The sequence below is a fragment of the Drosophila sechellia genome, chromosome 3L (genome assembly GCF_004382195.2).
Source record: "Drosophila sechellia strain sech25 chromosome 3L, ASM438219v1, whole genome shotgun sequence".
Lineage (NCBI taxonomy): Eukaryota > Metazoa > Arthropoda > Insecta > Diptera > Drosophilidae > Drosophila > Drosophila sechellia.
In genome coordinates this window covers 24,429,417-24,448,119 of record NC_045951.1, presented here as the reverse complement: position 1 = coordinate 24,448,119, position 18,703 = coordinate 24,429,417, and the positions used below count along the sequence as shown (strand labels likewise).

General features: G+C 36.2%; 1 protein-coding gene across 5 annotated transcripts; it reads right to left on the bottom strand.

The window, feature by feature from the left end:
• Positions 1–313: 313 nt before the first annotated feature.
• LOC6620436 (phenoloxidase-activating factor 2) lies at positions 314–15,153 on the bottom strand. 5 transcript variants are annotated; one of them, XR_004361658.1, is made up of 2 exons: positions 15,037–15,126; positions 314–665 (listed from the first exon to the last, which is right to left on the bottom strand). XR_004361658.1 is itself a non-coding variant. In XM_032717303.1 (2 exons), the coding sequence occupies exon 2, from the start codon at positions 11,043–11,045 to the stop codon at positions 9,780–9,782; it is 1,266 nt and encodes a 421-aa protein (XP_032573194.1). In that variant the 5' UTR covers positions 15,136–15,153; the 3' UTR covers positions 9,694–9,779. The 5 variants fall into 5 exon arrangements, 4 of the variants coding, with proteins under 4 accessions (XP_032573194.1, XP_032573195.1, XP_002044643.1 ...); XM_032717303.1 differs by lacking the exons at positions 314–665; positions 15,037–15,126 and adding exons at positions 9,694–11,045; positions 15,136–15,153; XM_032717304.1 differs by lacking the exon at positions 314–665 and adding an exon at positions 9,694–11,045.
• Between the last annotated feature and the right edge of the window lie 3,550 nt (positions 15,154–18,703).

The window sequence follows — 18,703 nt, the reverse complement described above, 5'->3', positions numbered from 1 at the left end:
TATTTATTTATTTATTAAATTAGAATAAGTAATATAGATGAGAAATTGGAAATAGGAAAAACTATATAAATAAGTAGAGTTGACTAAGGAAAGTAAGCGAAAAGAATATGATATAATTCGATTACAGCCTATGCTTATTATAATTATTTAAGTACACTGCAAAAAATTAAATGAGAAATGAGGGAAACCAAACTTTATTTTTTATTTATTTAAAATTGTTTTTTATCAAGATGAAATTCTAAGTTTAACTTCTTAATGGCAGGGAAGCATGATGCAATTAAAATTGTTACTATTTAATTATTTAAAAAAATAGTTTTTATGTTTTATTATTTAATATTTATTTGGTGATAGACTTTTTCACTTATACTATTACAAGACACTTTAATACTAGCTTAGCTTTGGTTTGAAGCTGTTCTTGATCTCGTCCCGATTCAGACTGATCTTCCAATTCTTAATCCTGATCCAATCAACCTTAGCCAGAAGCTTTTCACTCGAACTTTTTGAACTTTCAGTCATGTTTAGCATAAAAGCTTTATGCTGAAGGTTTTTCACTGCATTGTGAAATTGAAATTTGTTGACTGTTGCAGTTTGATTGAAGCGCAATAACTTGATCATGGCTTAATCTCCAAGTGGAGGTTGTGTTTACTTTAAGTTTGGTCGGGTAGCTGGTAATGAAAAAAACAAAGACAAAGGAAATGGTGCTGAGATTGGAATTTGAAATTTATTTATAAATTGGAATTTGAATAATATGGGGTAGAGAGTGCTATGTTTACGTGTTGGATAACTTACATTAATTTTAATTATTTAATTTAAAAATTTAGACTTAAACTTTGGCTTAGTGTTTTGTGTAAAAAGTTTCTTGACAGTGTCAAAAGTGTGTAAACTTGGAATTTGTTGTTAATTTTCTTGTATATTTAATATAGAACTCGTAATTTTTACCTTTAAAGTTAAAAATTCAACTTATTTCACAGTGTACTGTATACTGTATACATACTGTATATTCTCATCCTATCTGTTGAATCTTTTTACGATCAATATATTTTTGTAAACCACAGGGTGTTAGGCGTAGAAAATATTTTAGGGTTGGCCTCTTTCAGGCAGTGCATTTTTTTTATTTGATAACAATTAAAGTTTAATAAATAATACATTTTTTATAAATAAAGATAACTTTTCAGTGGCGATTATTAGTCTTGTTTTTGATGCAAATAGTCAAACGCCCTCAGTGCACCGTTGCCAAGTGGTTAAATCGAAAGTCAAAATTTTTGTCAACTTTTTTAGCTTTTGTATACTAGCCGTTAAATGTTATATTACATATGGCACTAGCCATCAATATATTTTTCAAAAAAGATATGATATTTATTCCACTTCAACAAGATGAGTAGATAAACATTCTTAAAGTAGTATGGTAGGTCCAAAATTATGACATAACATTAGACGGACAACCTTGACCAAATGGGGATCGAATGGCGCGGCCAGAGGCGATCCATTTGGCACACGGGCGAGTGAAAGGGAGGGAATGTGGACGAAACAGTGCCCGATTGTTTTGCGATCGAGCGAACAGCTTGTTGGGCACTGAGGACTGATGGCTAACGAACACAATTATTATTATTTTTTTTTTTTATCTTTAAGTTGAGAGGCTTACCAAGATCGTACGACCCTAATACGGCGGGCTAACGCTGGCAACCTGGTGCCTGAACATCGGACGCCTCTCCTTCGGCACAAGTAATTTTGCAGCACGAGAGCACTGAGGGCGCCGACGTAACAGAATTGGCTCCCAATTGACTCTTTAGAGAACATTGGACCGCAGTACTGTACTATTAATGCTCCCATGCTAAGTAAATTCTTTTTTCTAAACATTATAAACATAAAGTCGCCAACTTCTGCAACACGTGTAAATGTTTCAGAATAGATGCCTTATAAGACTTTAAGACCACTTTTGTTATTTTAAAATCATAGGTGCTTTGTTTTGTTAATTGGAAAATGAACTTCTAAATTCCTTAGATGAGATTTTCCTGTTATAGTATCAATCAGCTAAGTGAGTGCCGAGTGACTTTTTAAATTAACGTGAACAAAACTCGTATGTGTAGGTGAAGTAGCCAGGTCGTTTAAGAGGGTCGGGTCCAAAAAGAGCAGGATATGATTGTAACGCATTTAACGACGCGTTGCGGTTAGATCGTTTATTTGTCGATCTAGTGCAAATTAGGTGGGGAACTTATCGAAGAACGTAAAGCTGATGCCGCGCTGTACTAGGCTATAGCGCCTGGAGACGACGTACTAGGCCAAGTAGCCACCTCATTTGTGAGGCTCGAGTCCGGGGAAATAGGAAAACTGTTGTGGAATCCGAACTCATAGGTCAAGCTACCACGGTTAGTGGATTTCGAACAAATAGGTCAAACATCCTGATTTTTCGCCGACTGGCGAGAGGGGTTTTTGGCACTCTGTTAGGTGGGCCAGTTCACGGATAGAACCTAGTAAAAGTTGACTAAGAAAAGGAACCACTGTTCAAGATCGGGCAGTTTCTTTTTATCTTGGTGTTAAGTATATAGGAACGTTTTTTATTACCCTTCAGTCTATTAAATGGATCGTCTTTTATGACTAAGGCCAACACTGTATATTAAGTTTTGTCAAATAAAAGAAAATTGAAATCAGGTTATAATAAATTCTTTATTGTTCAATGTTAAGATTTAGATTAACATTAAAATGTAGGTTGGATTAAGGAGAAAACTCAGTGCTTTGTAAGTATTTTATTTCGGGAGAGCATTGTTCTTGGGTGCATAAGTTTGGGAGAAGCTTCAAAGAGAGCAGGCAAAACGGCTTTGGTCAGTCTTTACGATTTGTTTGCAAGAACGGCTAAGTGCCGTTGCCAAAGAATTAATTATTGGAACACATAGTTCTGGTATGCTAGATTGTAAGACTAGATCTGAAGACGTAAAGACGTTTGTTGGCTCTGTCTTGCTTTCCAACTGTACTATATTTGTGTTTTTCTCCTGTTTGGCTACCATTTTGACCTATTTGGTTGCACCTGAAACGCTTATTGTTTATTTTTTGTAACACACAGTTAAAACATTTTCTAACCTTCTCAACTACTCGAACTATCTCTCTCTAACCTTCAATGAAGTGAGAGCCGTACTTGACTTGATTTACAGATAATGTAATTTTCTGTTATGATAAAAGCATACAGGTACTTTTTCTGGTGTCGTTTTTTAAGTCTACGATGAACCTTTTCCGATGACACTCTCAAATCAAATTCCGCTACACTGATCATCATTCACTTTGATTTCTTCATCATCATGATAATCAACGTTCCATCCATAGTGAGCAAGCAGTCAGTTTTGCAATTCTTTCTTCCTTCTTTCTCCGGTGAGTCTTAATTCTGTCAATTTTTCGCGTAAATCTGCGACAAGCATTGTTAAAATCTCATTCCTGTTACTTTTCAAACCTTAATATACTTATAGAAAATAAGATTAAAATAATATATCAAATATAAAGGAAATGTTTTGCTATTCGGCCGAAAAATACAGTTAACTCCACCAGGAAATGTTAATTTAAAATAATGAGAAATTTACCAACACTTATTATTCAACTCCTGGTAATGTAACAGCACAATTTCTTTATATTAATTCATTAAAAAAGTTTAGTAATATAATAAAGTCCTTCCAACAGTACCAAAAGATAATCGCACAGCTGAGGTGCCGTAAAGTTAAATTGAGTCTCCAAAGCTGGCTGCAAATAGAACTTGCTTTTTAGTTGCTAGGCGTGAAAGTTCTTTTTTGTTTCCTCCAGGTATTGAAACACAGTTCGTAAGTGTTCTTCGGATGTTCCCTTTAATAAGCGGAACAACATGGAAATTTTTGTCCCCGACCACCGCAACAATGTCGTTGACCAGGTCTTTTGAACTTTTTTTCCTTATATAAATAGGTGGGGCTTTGATTTCTTTTGAGCCTCTTGTCCCAGCTCTGCTTGGTTTGTTATCCGTCTCTTCTAAGATGGAAAATTGGTTCATTGGAACTCCCAGTTTGCTTTTGTTTGTACGGTTGATCTTTGGCTTATTACCAACCGTGTTTAGTGGGCGAAGCTTACGCTTAATCTGGATGTAGCGATCCATAACGGCCTGTATGGTCGGAATCATTTGTTGCTTATTAAAGCTGCCGTGTTTTGCTGCCATTGCATTTTTCGGTCAGCAGCGGCACCAAATCCGGAATATCGGTAGTTGACTAAGTTGTTGGTGGACCAGAAATTGCAGCACAAGTCGTTGGAGTCCGATCGAAGGCGGCGGTGGTGGGGTTTGGCATTGGTAGTTCCATGACGCAGGAGTTAGGGTAAGCATAGTGGATGAACCAGTGCTCCTGCAGCCGACGGTCAGTAGAGCCGAGTTGCTTTTTGTTGATTTATTTTCTACGTTGACATCGCGTGTTGAGAAGTAAGAGTAACAGCCGTTTCTTCGATTTACGGAGCTGCTACGCTCATTCTTTGGACCCCTACTCATTTTATAGAGTTTATTACGAGTCAGACTTTAATAAAATAAATTAAATATGCAATTATTTGAATTAACACCAGTTAAGAACATATTTGTTGAAGATTTGTAATAGGCAGAAAGCCTGATCAGGTGCTTTAGCCGAGTCAATCTGGCCATGTCCACCTGAGCGCCCGTCTTCCTGTCCACTGCTCTGATCTCATAATATACTTTTATATGTAACTGAGTGTTTTTTAATGAATTAATAGAACGTAATTGTGCTGTTACATTACCAGGAGTTGAATAATAAGTTTTGTTAAATTTATCATTAACTTAAAATAATATTTCTAGGTGGTGTGAACTGAATTAAGCCATGTGTTTTTTTTTGAGTGTGTGCATCGAATATATTGTCATGCTCATAGCCAATGCGATATATTCTCTTATATTTTTGCACTTTTGTTTGTTCTGTATAAATTTGATACCTGTTACTCGTGGAGTATAAAAATATCCCTTACGAGCTGTAAGTCCTAGATGCTTGTATCTCTGACTTTACGTGTGGCACTACGATTTTCTGAGATATTTAATGGAATTGGGTTAAATTTTGGCAGAACACTGAAGGCTTTTATGAATTTCTTTATGTTTTTTCTTGTCTCTACTTTTTTCTTTCTGGAAGCAGTGCTGTCCTCTACCTACTAAAATAGAATTTTTATAGCCGTTACTCGTAGGGTAAAAGTGATTCGTTAACCATTTTTCCGACCATATATTCTTGATCAGGATCAATATTGGAGTCGAACTGGCCATGTCTGTATGAACGCCTCGATCTCAACTAACAGGTTGAGATTAACGCCCACAAACCGAACAAAACTGCAACGCCGAAATTTTCAATTTTTTTTTAGTTATTTTCGCATAATTTTGTCTTGTAAGTTACTATCGATTTGCAAAAAAACTTTTTTCGACGCCCACTCTAACGCCCTAAAACAGCCCAAAACTGCCAGGCCGAAATTCTTGAAAAATGTTAGATTTTTCTTTGTTTTATTGTTTTTATCGGTATACCAAAGCAGTGCCACGCCCTCCCTTTCACCTACAAAACGGTTACGCCCTCACTTTTAAACAAATTTAATTTTTTTCTCATTTTATTCCCAATATTTATCGATATCCCAGAAAATGTATTAAATTTCGCGTTTGCATTCCCATTAGCTGAGAAACGGGTGTCTGATATTCGGCTTATTCGAATAAGCTAATCAGAATAATAAGACAACAAGACATTTATCATCTTAAGAATATACAGGTCGGAAAAAGGAAGGTGAATTTTCTAGATATACATACCACTTAATGTACGAATTAACTGTGAGTGTGGGGTCCAATTAATATTTGAAAGCGTAAAAGGCAGTTCACCACAAATCATCTACATGTTCGTAAATATTACTGAGAGAGCGGCCGAGTTCCAGAAAATTCAAGGTCAGTTTCTCTGCGTCGCTCATCTATTTACCCCTTCGCTCACCCAAGATGTTCAGTTGAGACCAGTTGAGTCGAACGAACGCCGATGTAAACTGGAGGGAATCGAAAATATCACGCCATATCTCCGTTACTTTTCGTTTTGGACTTCCTACGTAAATTCCTGGAAGCGAAGATAGCCTAGCAGATTTCCAAACGGCGCTCGTTTACTTGATTTCCGCTCGCCTTCGAGATCTGACATATGACAAATATTGTACACGGGCATTTCAGCTAGTGGCTTAGCCAATTAAAGCAAAATTTTTTAGAATAGCTGCTTATAGGTAATATTGGAGGTAAATCCAGCTTTTGTGTGCTTTCTTTTGTTAGCGCTGCAACACAGCTAAAACCAAAACCCTTTGCAGAAGCAAACTCGTGCCCCTGCTGGAGGCTGTGTCTACGCTCATCGCCGTTCACCATCACGCCAAATTCGTTCATATGGCGATCGTGTGTGGTTACTTTTTTGAATCGCTAACGTTTGAAATACGTCTCGATAAGTGATAACCCAAGCTCGTGACATAGAGCGTCGTCGTACCTGAAATGTTATAGCGCCTTATATTTTCAAGTCTCGTACGAAGTTGCCTTTATTTTAATCCTACAGGAACAAAGAACCGCTTCGATGGGCTCAGTGAACGCGACGATGGATTGACTTCAGTAATTATTATAAATGAGAATGAGTAAAAGGGGATGTTTAGGTGCTAAAACACGTCGAGTATTGACACGATATCTGCCGAGCGGCCTAATCACTATTTTACCGTTTTGGTTATTTTTGGTTTTGGATATTGTTCGTTTTTAAATTTTGGTAGGGAATCGAAATAGGCAAATCAATTTTCATTGAATATAATGTAACCTTATATTTTGGATAGCTATTCCATATCAATCCACCATAATATTTTTAGTAGTGCACATATTTTCTTGGCTTATGTTAGCTGAGGTAGAAAAACACACAATTTAGAGTGGCACCCTGAAATCATTTCATGGCGAAGTTAAACTCTAAAAACCTCCGAATACTTGACTTCCATCAATGCTGTTATTGCTTTCAATACCAAACATCAGCCCAACTTTAACATCGACGTTTATTACTAGAACATACCCCAAAACCTTATGCTTGTTCGTCCCATTAGACAGCCTGAAGCGACTTGGTTGTTGTTTTGGTCCACGATAACCATCATCGTGAATGAAAGCCAACTGGAATGTTTTTTTTAAATGCTTCAATTGTACGGCTACATTTAGCCAGATTTATCATTATATATAGAGAAAACTTCTGATTTGCTTAGCGATTTTAGCTTTCTCGTCAACAACCCAGTCAACTAAGGCTTTGTCATTTCGATCTCCTTTGATCCATTCATCCCTCAGAACCGATCGGCTAATCTTAAACTTGTCTCAAACGGCAAAACATAAAGATCATGGGCAAATTTATGCAAAAGGTGTTACTAATATCAATTAAATTACAGTTTTGAGTAAACACATCAGTTATTAGTTTTTGGCATAAGTTGGCAGATATCATTTATCACTCCACGATAGACGAACACTTTGGTTAGATTTTGCTTAAACTAACACTTAACAGTTGTTCAAACATATAAATTTGTTATCGCATAAAAAATGCAGTGTTGCAACTTAAATGTTTTTAAACATAGTTTTGGTGTCCCTAATGTATGCTCTTTCATAATATAATAAGTTAAATTCAAAATAAAATTTACAAAATTTTTTGACCTTATGCCAAAAAAAAGGGAATCTGGCCCTTAAACTTAATTAAAACTTATGCCCATTTTGTTTACAAATAACACTATACTTGCAATGGTTTTGTTTTAATTACATGTACCCAATGGGAGCCAATAAGCTAAATGACCTGCGATATAGTTTCAGGAGCTGCGCGGATGTAAAATTAGCACAAAGGATGTCGTAAATCAAGGACCAAAGAATAAGAGGTTGGTATCTAAATAATTCGTTATATTTTTAAAATAAGTAAGTACTTATGTTGTTTTGATAATAGACAATCAAAATCAAAAAATATTAAATATTAATTAGCGGTCAACATGAAATTTATAACAATTGCTAATAGATAAAAACCGCACAATGATAAAAACCCAACTGGATCGTCTTGAGGTGCTGTTTCGGCGGCTTTGGGAGGTGGAGGGTTGCGCCGAGCCCATTATCTGTGCTATGAAGGAAGAGCTTGACTGTGAAGCTCATTTCGTTAAACAATTTACTCGTTTGTCTGCTGGGGACTGTTCTGACCGATTGCCAGCCAAGTTCAATTTAGATATTTTGGGGGAGTCCTACCAGGTTTCGATGGAGGATAGCTACCCCCCGTGCATTTTGTGGAGAGATTCTCCTCCATATGATCTGTGCGTGTTTAACCTGCAAACTGTTACTTTTGGCACAAAGCCTGCTTTCTACCTGGCTGTGATGTCGATGCATCAGTTGTCCATGAATGAGGTGGCGATATCTCCAGTGGGTGCTAAGATTCTTCATCGTGACATTTATGTTGATAATTTGATATATTTTTGATTTGATTGCTATCAACATATTAATTTGAGATTTTTAATTTGAGTGGCATCAACATAATGCTGCAGACGTCCGCACTCTTGTCCATAGGCAATTTTAAACTAATATGGTGGTGCTTAAATGTACCAGTCGTTTTGGTAGGAGTTTCGGATAAGGTTTCCTTCTTGACGATGGAGGCGATTTTACAAAAACGCTGGGCCTCGTCTGGGATCCGATGCCTGATCAGCTGTTGTTCTCATTTTCAACCCTTCAATCAATATCAAGGCCTTCACGGAGTTCAGTTTTATCTGTAATTGCACAGCTCTACGATCCTCTTGGCTTGGTTGGCCCAGTAATCACAAAGTTGAAGATATTTCTTCAGCTTCTGTGCAAGGAAAAGTTGACCTGGAACGAAAGCCTTCCTTTGGCGCAAGATTCAGAATGGCAAGATTTATGCTGAAGTTTTTAGCAAAATTTGGCATGCCTCATTCCCACGATTGGCCGTTTCTCCAAGTATTGAATTAGAGTTTTATGGCTTAGCGCTGCCAGCATTTAAGCTTTTGGAGACGCTTTTTTAGGGGACAATCGCACAGCAGAAACTTACTTTGTTCAAAGTCTCGAGCCACTTTAGAAACCCTAAAAACTGATCAAAAAAAAAGTTCAAAAAAGTGTGGGCGTGGCAGTTTTGGGCGGTAAGTGGGCGTTGTAGTGACACCATGGGTCAACAAACTTGCGCTGCATCTATGTCTCTAGAATCTCTCGACGTTCATACATGGCCAGATTTACTCGGATATTGATCCGGATCAAAAATATATATACTTTATATGGTCGGAAAAACTTACTTCTGCCTCTTATATACTTTTGAAGGAATCTAGGATACCCAAAGTGTGGGCGTAAAGTAGGCGATATTTGGAAACTATCTTTCTCCGCGTCTATGCCTCTGGCTTGTTTAGTTCCTGAGATATCGATGTTCATGCGAACGAACAGACAGACGGACAGACAGACTGATCGATCTGGACGACTCGTCTATTGATCCTGATCAGAATTATAGATACTCTATATGGTCGGAAACGGCAAATGCGTCGAAAGAAAAAATTTTGTTAATATACACAGTATCGTTTTCGTCCCTATCCAATGCAAGCATGCGCATCGCTGCCTAATTTCTCGAAGAAAATTAAATTAAATCGCTTGAATTCGCTACCATAAAAATGGTCTTCCATTTTGCAAAAAAAGCTAATGATATGGTTTATTAGCTCAACAGATAAATTAATTTAATCTTTATTTATATAATATTGCATTAAATGAAGTAAATTTTGAGCTTTATTATTCAGCAACTGTAAGTAGCAAATCATGCGGTGTACACAGCCGTTCCGAAGCCATTAGTTAACATTTGCTGGTCAATCCAACCTCGGACCAAGGCTACGTTGGCATAAGCTGCTGGAATTTCATCATTACATCCGATTCCCCAAGCAACTATACCAGTCTGTTGATATCGAGATTCTTGTGTACCTCCAATAGGACAAGCTAGTGGAGCTCCGCCATCCCCTTGACAGGTATCAATGCCACGCTGTCCACCCGCGCATATGAATGACCTATCCAATGCAAACTTTGGTCCAAGTCGAGTGCCTCTAAGTCGTGTCTGACAATTGTTAAACTCGACAATGGGCAATGGAACACGTTTCATTAAAGAGCTATATTTGCCCAAAGAACCAAAGTCATCTTTTCCCCAGCCGGTGGAAAAACATGTGTTACCGGGCTGCGGAATATCATCTTGTTGAGGTAAACATATAACATTAATGTGATCATCCAAAGTAACCGGCTGACTTAGAATTACAAGTGCGAAATCATAAGCTACGTTTCTTCTTTTAAATTCTGGATGCCATATAACCGTTTGGACCGATCTTTCTTGATAGGGTAGACGCTCTTTCATTGTTTGTGTGTCCCACTCTCCAGCTCGGACAGTAAACGATCCTGTTCTTAACGACTCAATACAGTGCGCAGCGGTCAAAACCACCTGTTTATGTATAAGAGATCCAGCACAGAAATAGCTTGAATTTCCAGAATGCAATAATGCTACCGTCCATGGAAACTCGCCAAAACCGGCTTCATTTTGCGATACTCCGGACAGAGTAAAATCCAGTCCACCTGTGTTGCGAACACCACAGCCTCTTGGCTGGTTTGGTCTTTGATCCAAGGGCGTCGGATTCAACGTCTTATTAAGCGTCCTATTACCATCACAACATACGTCTACAGATGCCGGGCATATCGGATCATCGTCGTTAAAACGAATATCTATAACACCAAATCCGTCAAAAGAGCCATCTTCAGTGACACTGTTTGTTGATGGATCACATTTATAATATGGTACGCAATTACAAGTTGAAGTTTTGCCACTAGTTGAACTAAAATTTGACTGTTGACTTATAGTTTCTAGAGGATCGGGGGTAATCACTAATGCGATTCCGGATTCTTTTTGCGCTGGAAGATTACTATTAGTATTAAATATTTCTTCAATATTTTTCTGTGCGTTAATGTTCTGCTGAGGAGCGGGTGAAGATACGCCTATTAACAAAATTGCACATATTGATATAAAATTATTTGTATAAACATTCATCTGTAACGTAAAAAAAAAAAAAATTATTATATAAAGTAAGCTTAGAATGAAAAGTGTTAAATGATACTTTTTATATACAAGAGTTTGCCATTCTCAAGGGCTAGAAGGGCCGAAGTGCAATCGGTTAGAACCTTTAAAAAACAACAAAACGTTCAATAAAGAATAGATAATTCTATAGTCAAATCCCTGTTACTCAGCCAGTGGAAGTGCAAAGAAAAAAAAATTTGGGAAAAATATTAATAACATAAAAAAAAATTTCTAGGGTGTGTGGGCGTCAGAGCGAGCAAAAACTTATAGCCAAATCTAAGGAAATTTTAATGATAAAAAAACTTATAAAAACAAGAGAGAATGCTATAGTCGAGTTCCCCGACTATCAGATACCCGTTACTCAGCTAGTGTAAATGCGAACGCGAATTTTCATTTTTCTGGGATATCGATAGATATTGGGGAATAAAATGAGGAAAAATTTAAAAATTGTTCAAAAGTGTGGAGTGACCGAGTTGGCGGCATTATGGCGTTAGAGTGGGCGTGGAAATTTTTTTTTGCAAATCAATAGAAGTTTACATGACTAACAAAATTAGGAAACAAATTGGAAAAATGGTTTAAAATGTGGGCTTGGAAGTTTTGGTCGGTTGTAGTTACTTTAGTGATATGTGCTTCTATAAATATTCAGGCGAGCTACTTTTTGCGCTCCAACTAATTAAGATCTTTTCGTGTCCACGTAAGACGTCTGTCAGAGCACCCTCCCCAAACAGGGCGGTGCAAAGAAAACTGATTTATGAGCTCACTACCGCTCAGGTTTTTGCGCCAGCTCAGACTATTAGATCTTGTATTTGGATCTAATATTTGGTCAGCTATAAAACCGGGGAAACCTGTCACGATGATTGTAGAGTTGGGTGTGGCAAACATTATTTTTATTGCAAATCGATAGAAAATATCAACACATTTTTCAAAAGTGTGGGCGTCGCAGTTTTGTGCGGTTTGTGGGCGTTATAGTGGGCGTGGGAACATCGGTCAACAAACTTGCGCTGCATCTTTGACTCTAGAATCTGTATGTCCCAACCTTTTAATTTTTATAGTTCCTGGGATCTCGAGTTCCTCTCTCTCAGACAAGGCCACATCTACACGGCTATTGATCCTGATTAAGAATATATGTATATACTTTATATGGTCGGAAACGCTTTCTTCTACATGTTACATAATTTTCAACGAATATAGTATACTCTTTTAATCTCCGTGTAACGGGTATAAACATAAAAGTTTAGCACAGTACTACACAAAATAATGGTTCTCTGTAATCTTTGTAGACCCTATCAACCGGTATCTTGGAAGTAGTTTTCAATACTCACAAAACTTTTATTAACACCATTCGGCAATGGAACACGTTTTATTAAGGAGCTGTATTTGCCCAAAGAACCGAAAGCATCTTTTCCCCAGCCGGCGGAAAAAACATGTGTTACTGGGCTGCCGAATATCATCTTGTTTGAAGTTGTGTAGGCAATTCCCCAGAAATTCCCAAGACAAATAATTAAAAAATTAATACAATACTTTTTAAAAGTTTGGCCGGGGCAGCGTTGGACGGTTTGTGCAAAGACACTAGAATAACAAGATGCGTACCGCCTTACGATTTGGCACATGATTTTTTCGGCGTGGCTCTAGAGGTGGCTCCAGGCTCTATTTTCAATTTTTGTTCAAGAGTGAGAGAGCGAAGAGCGCTACAGCGAACAGCTCTTTTCTACTCATACAGTGATATCAAACAACTGTATGTGTGCACACGTGTGCTCATGCATTGTAAATTTGACAAAATATGCCCTTCACCTTAGAAGTTCTTAGACTTTAAATCTATGTTAATTTTGGTCGATTGGCACCATGTGAAATATTCTCTTTTTGCATTGCCTTAACGTTATTATTACTCAAATATAGCTTAGAAATAGTAAAAACTAGTAAACTAAAGGCATCATATACATCATTTTTTTAATATTTGTAAAATACACGTTAAAGTTTTTGAAATATGATTAAAAATAATAAAAAACAAATGTGTATGAAAAAATTTATTTTTGAGCATTAAGTGCACAAATAAAAGTAGTGCTTTCTCATTATGGTTTTATGTAAATAATGAATGTTATATGTATAAATTACACATAATTAATTATCAATATAAATATAAATATGTAAAGGGTAGCAAATTCGAGCGGGGATCTTAACAAACGAATTTAAAAAACTTTAAAATTATAATCGTCAGGGCAAATTCTATTTTTAGATTTCTTACGCTCTCAGCGAAAGCGAGCGGACAGAGAGCAATTTTGGCCGACACCAAAAAAGTGGAGATGCATAGTGCCAAACCAATGTATGGCCGTTACGCATCTTGTTATTTTAGTGTCTTTGGTTTGTGGGTGTTAGAAATTTTAAACACAAAAAATAATATGAAAATTAATCGACCCCTTTTTTCAGTAGAGCAGGTTTTGGGCGTCAGGATGGGCTCGCCCAAATTTTTTTTTGCATATCGAAAGAAATTGGAAGGTCGAATGATGAAATAAAAAAATTCATGTAATCTTAAAAACTCTGCGTTAACGCCTGTAGATTCAGCACGCTATGTATGTACAAATATCCCAACCATCGAGCTTTTATAGCTCCCGAGACCGTCGAGGTCATACGGACAAAACAAAGACACTACAATATCCTAGTGTCTTTGGAAAAACGATCTATTGATCCTGATTAAAAATTTAATAGAAATGCATATGCACATAATAAATAAATATTTTGTTCAATTCCACACAAAGAAATTGTTCTCTGTATTTTTTGCAAACCGTATCAACCGGCATCTTGGAGGGAATATGCAATATATCTAACAAAAATACCAAATTGCTACCTCCTATAATTACTGAGATATACTTGACGAACAAACAGATTTTTAGGGACTCAGAAAACAGTTAGGAGCCAGCTTAAGAGGGCACACGAGGCAATCAACCTAACTGCTTCCGAGCAATCTATGTTAATCTGGACGGACAGACGCACATGACGACTGCGCTAGTATTTTGGGATCAATAAAAAATATAAATATATGTACACCCATATACATTTTATGTATCGAGAAAGGGTATAAAGGGTTTAACAAATAACGATACGTTGTTTTTAATACAATTCAATTATATTGTTATTACACTATGCAATTAAAGAAAAATTTATGAAAATCATTCGAACAAATGACCACTCTGTGTATAGTTTAAATTCTTTTATTTCTTTGGCAAAACCAATTATGTTTATAGTGTCAAATTTATATTTAGTAGGAAATTCTGTATGTAATTCTGTTCAATTTCATTTTAAATTGTTATTGATTCATCAATTCACACTCTGATTTCTGACATAAAATTATGTTATGCTTAACATGAGTATTTTGTCAAAATAATTAAATTAGTAAAATGAAACTAATAACTTTATAGCTTTAGCAGAAACACACTAATAATAAAAATTAAATATAATGTAATCAAAATTTTAAAATTAAAAAAAAATTATATTTCAGTTGTTTAGTTTTACTTTGATGTATCGAAAATTCTTTTGATATCGGTATTATTATATTAATTTATATATAGTAGGCAACAATATCATAATGACCTTAGGTAAACAACCTACAAACCACATATAATGCATGTTAATCGTTAATATATATATGCTGTGTACATGTGTACAAACATATGTATGTACATATATGAAAATATTTTTAATTGCACGGATATATGTATGTATTGTGTCTTTTGGAGTTACTTGCTTTCTAGTCAATACTTGTTTTAATGTTTAAAATTACATTAAAACTATTATTAACACTGAGCTAAAAAATCAATGTTAATAGATTTTTATTTAATATTTAATATTCAATATTTCTGCGAAACATTAAGTAACAAAGAAAAGACTCCTTTTTTTGAAGTCAGATCACACATTTTTATAATTATTAAGTATACACCATATTTATTTACTGTAAAAATTTGTCTATTACTTTATAGATGTGGATCGATTAACTTAGGTGCTCTGATCGCGTAAAACACGTCTTGACTACTGGTGTGGAGAGACTAGCCCGAATGAAATACATATGTACTTGCGTAAGTTTTCTGAATATATCCCTGCAATTCCGGAATTCATCGCTACTGAAAAACATCACAAAATCATGAGCATACGTGTGTACACATACAATTGTCGAACGTCACTGTATGCGTAGAAAAGAGCTGCTGGCTGTAGAGCTTGTATCGAGCTGTTTATCAATTGACAAAATAAATAAAAACTAACTTGAACTAAAGTTTTTTATATCAAGGTTTGTCCGACAAAACAATAATTTGGGGTTTTAAACAAATGTCCCATTCGGATAAGCAATAAAGAAATTTAATTTATAAAAATCTCCCAAAATCTGGTTTTAAAGAAATATTTTAAACGGGTCATGGGATTTTAGGGATTCGGATGTCGATCAACACCTATTTTGAGCAATATTTTATTAATATATGTTACCCCTACCATAATCTAGTTATTAAATGATCACTTTTAGAATTTCATAGGCATTTCAATGTTTAAAAGGTTGCGTTCGATAGATCGCTATAATCGAACAACTATAGCAGATATTTATTTGTCAATTTATATAAAGTAATAGCCTTCTCACACTTTCTTAGTTCGATTTGTCACTGCGTGGACTGCCGTCCAAATTAATGAATTAATTGACATACAAATAAAAATTTTTACTATTTAATTATTTAAAAAAATAGTTTTTATTTTTTCTTATTTAATATTTATTCGGTGATAGACTTTTTCACTTATACTATCAAGATACACCTTATTACTATCGTGAATCCTAATCCAATCAACCTCGGACAGAAGCTTTTCATACGAACTTTTTGAACTTTCAGTTATGTTTAGGATAAAAGCTTTATGCTAAAGTTATTTCACAGCATTGTAAAATTGAAATTTGCTGACTGATGCAGTTACAAGAGTTGATCATGGCTTGGTCTCCAAGTGGAGGTTGTGTTTATTTTTGATTATTTATCGGGTGTTGGCAACAAAAACAAGGGTAAAGGCAGCCTAAGTGTTGGTCCAGAAGAACGCCAAGATTTAACTTAAACTTATTTAAATTACGAATAGAAGTATGGACCAGCTTCTTTTAAGTTGAGTTGAAATATGGGTCCACATGTCCGATTAACCTTAAACTATAATATACTAGTATAATGTATTACATCAATTTACCTTAAGTTATAGCTCCTGTGAGTAACATCGCATTTTCGTGGCTTTAAATTTTTAGGGAAGAGATTGTGCGAGAGAGTCTGAGAGAGCGGTGGCTGTGCTGCCGAATCAGTTTGCTCTGTTTTCGTAGGCGATGATATTTTGAGGTATTTCAATAGTGATAATTTGGAAAATACAGGTATATTAACTGACATAGTATAACAATAACTATTGCCGAAACTAATTTGCCATATTTGCTATTTACAAAATTTCTGAATTAAATTTTTATTACGAAAAATGATTTTAATAACCTAACATTTCCATATCAAAATATATTTGTAGATATGCCCTCAAATGCGGTTTCTATAGAAGTACATATATAAATAAATTTTGGCTTTACCTTTGATTGGTGTTTTATTATGCTCGGACCACTAAAGCAGATTTTCATGATTTCGTGTATAAATAATGATTTATTTAGTTGTCCCACGTAGCATTGCGTACGGAAAGGGGTAAATGACGTAAGCGCCGACGTGGCCGGTTGCTTTGCTAGGGCTTCTATTCTTTAACCTAGGCTAGGTAACCAATGTACTACAAACAATTTTATGAGCTATTGGCTCATTTTTATAATGATCAATCAATCAAAACTAAACTTATCTCTTCTCGAGGTAAGCGCGGCCGGTAAGCCGGCCCTGCCGGAAGATTACCAAGATTTTTACCGACAGACTAATATGTTACTCCTTAATCGTGTTAACTACTGTATCTTGTCTGTAACTTTTTGAATCTTCCGCGCATCTTGTCTCCTCCTCAGCAAAAGGATGAGTGTTATAGATCCACTTATAAGGATGCTGGCTCCCACGCTAACCGCGAACCAGACGTCGGTAGCTCCAGTCGATTCACATCTTCCTTAAGCCGTTGGAGAAGTAACATACTTAGTCTTGGCTCGTGATCGATGAGGATTAGTAAATGTGATGCCGCCATAGCTTCACGTTGGTTTGAGTATTTGCTGCCACTGATGAAAGCCACTCGAACCCAATAAGACGTGAGCAGTTGGTAGCTATTTCGTGCCCATTGAGGATATAAAATTAGCAAGTGGATAATTCTATCGGACTAACAGACTTTAATGTTAGACGCCACTATAAGGCTTATGATAGGGACTACTGTAGGATGATAAACTAATACACACTTCAAATTATTGTGGTTAAAAATAGATGCGATTATAATGGTGCCTTTAGCATCTGTTACTGTAAGCATTGGGCATTTCGGTTATTAATATTCTATTAACTGCCTCTGTTAGTTCCTTAATTTTGTTTTGCGTCATCTTATTAATGATCACCTGGCATATGATTCTAATATTCGTGACTCTGGCATTTTTAAAATTTAGAAGTTTATGCTCTTGGTCGTATCGTATCGTATGGAGTACTATTAATACGGACAATAGACATCTTTAATATGACAGATTTCGACGCCTAACAATTTTCGCATACTCAGGGACAACATCGGAGAATCTAGTAGTTTCTTCTATCATCATTAAGAATTCGGTTAAATGGTTCAGTGTCGAAGTAAATGTCTCTGTTACCACACCACTGCAATCAGTACCAGCGATGCGTAAATAAACTTTCCTTATGCATGCAATATTAACCACAATGAGTATATTTTTTGGTTTTAACTGAAATTCTCGAAAATATAAGCTCTACAAATTAATTATTTAAAAAAATAGTTTTTAATTTTTATTCGGTGATAGACTTTTTCACTTATACTATTACAAGACACTTTATTACTAGCTTATCTATGGCTTGAAGCTGTTCACGATCCCGTCCCGATTCAGACTGATCTTCTAATTCTTAATCCTGATCCAATCAACCTCGGCCAGAAGCTTTTGATTCTAACTTTTTGAACTTTTTGTTATGTTTCGGATAAAAGCTTTATACTAAAGTTATTTTGTTAGGTAAGTTTTCCTTAACAACCTGTTTTTTATATCTGAAGAAGTGCTGACCTGGCCTTCTGCCAGCAGTTCTGCTGCGGACCAGGGGCGTGGAGTTGAACCGGGACCGAATTCTGAAGTTAGTTTTTAATCATACTCCGAGGCTTACGCCTTGCAATTATAAATACCCAAATATTGTGACCCTCGCCCTAACGGGAGATGATGATGATGACTTTCGGACCTCTCCGAACTGATTTTACGTGGCGTGTTCCACACTGAAGGGATTACAACCACGACACCCTGAACACCCACAAGTGGTGCATGTATCAACATGGTGCATGAGTCTGGATACGCCAGACAAGCGTCCCGGACTGGAAGCTATAGCTATGTACATAGCGACCACCCCGCTAGCAATTCGAGTACTTGCTTGCCGGGCAAGCACTCCCCCTTGCTGAGGAGCAAGATCTACCTAAAATCTCTACTGATCTCTGGGTCACAGCACCCGAGTTTTGCGCAACCAGCACCGTAACTCAAACGTCGA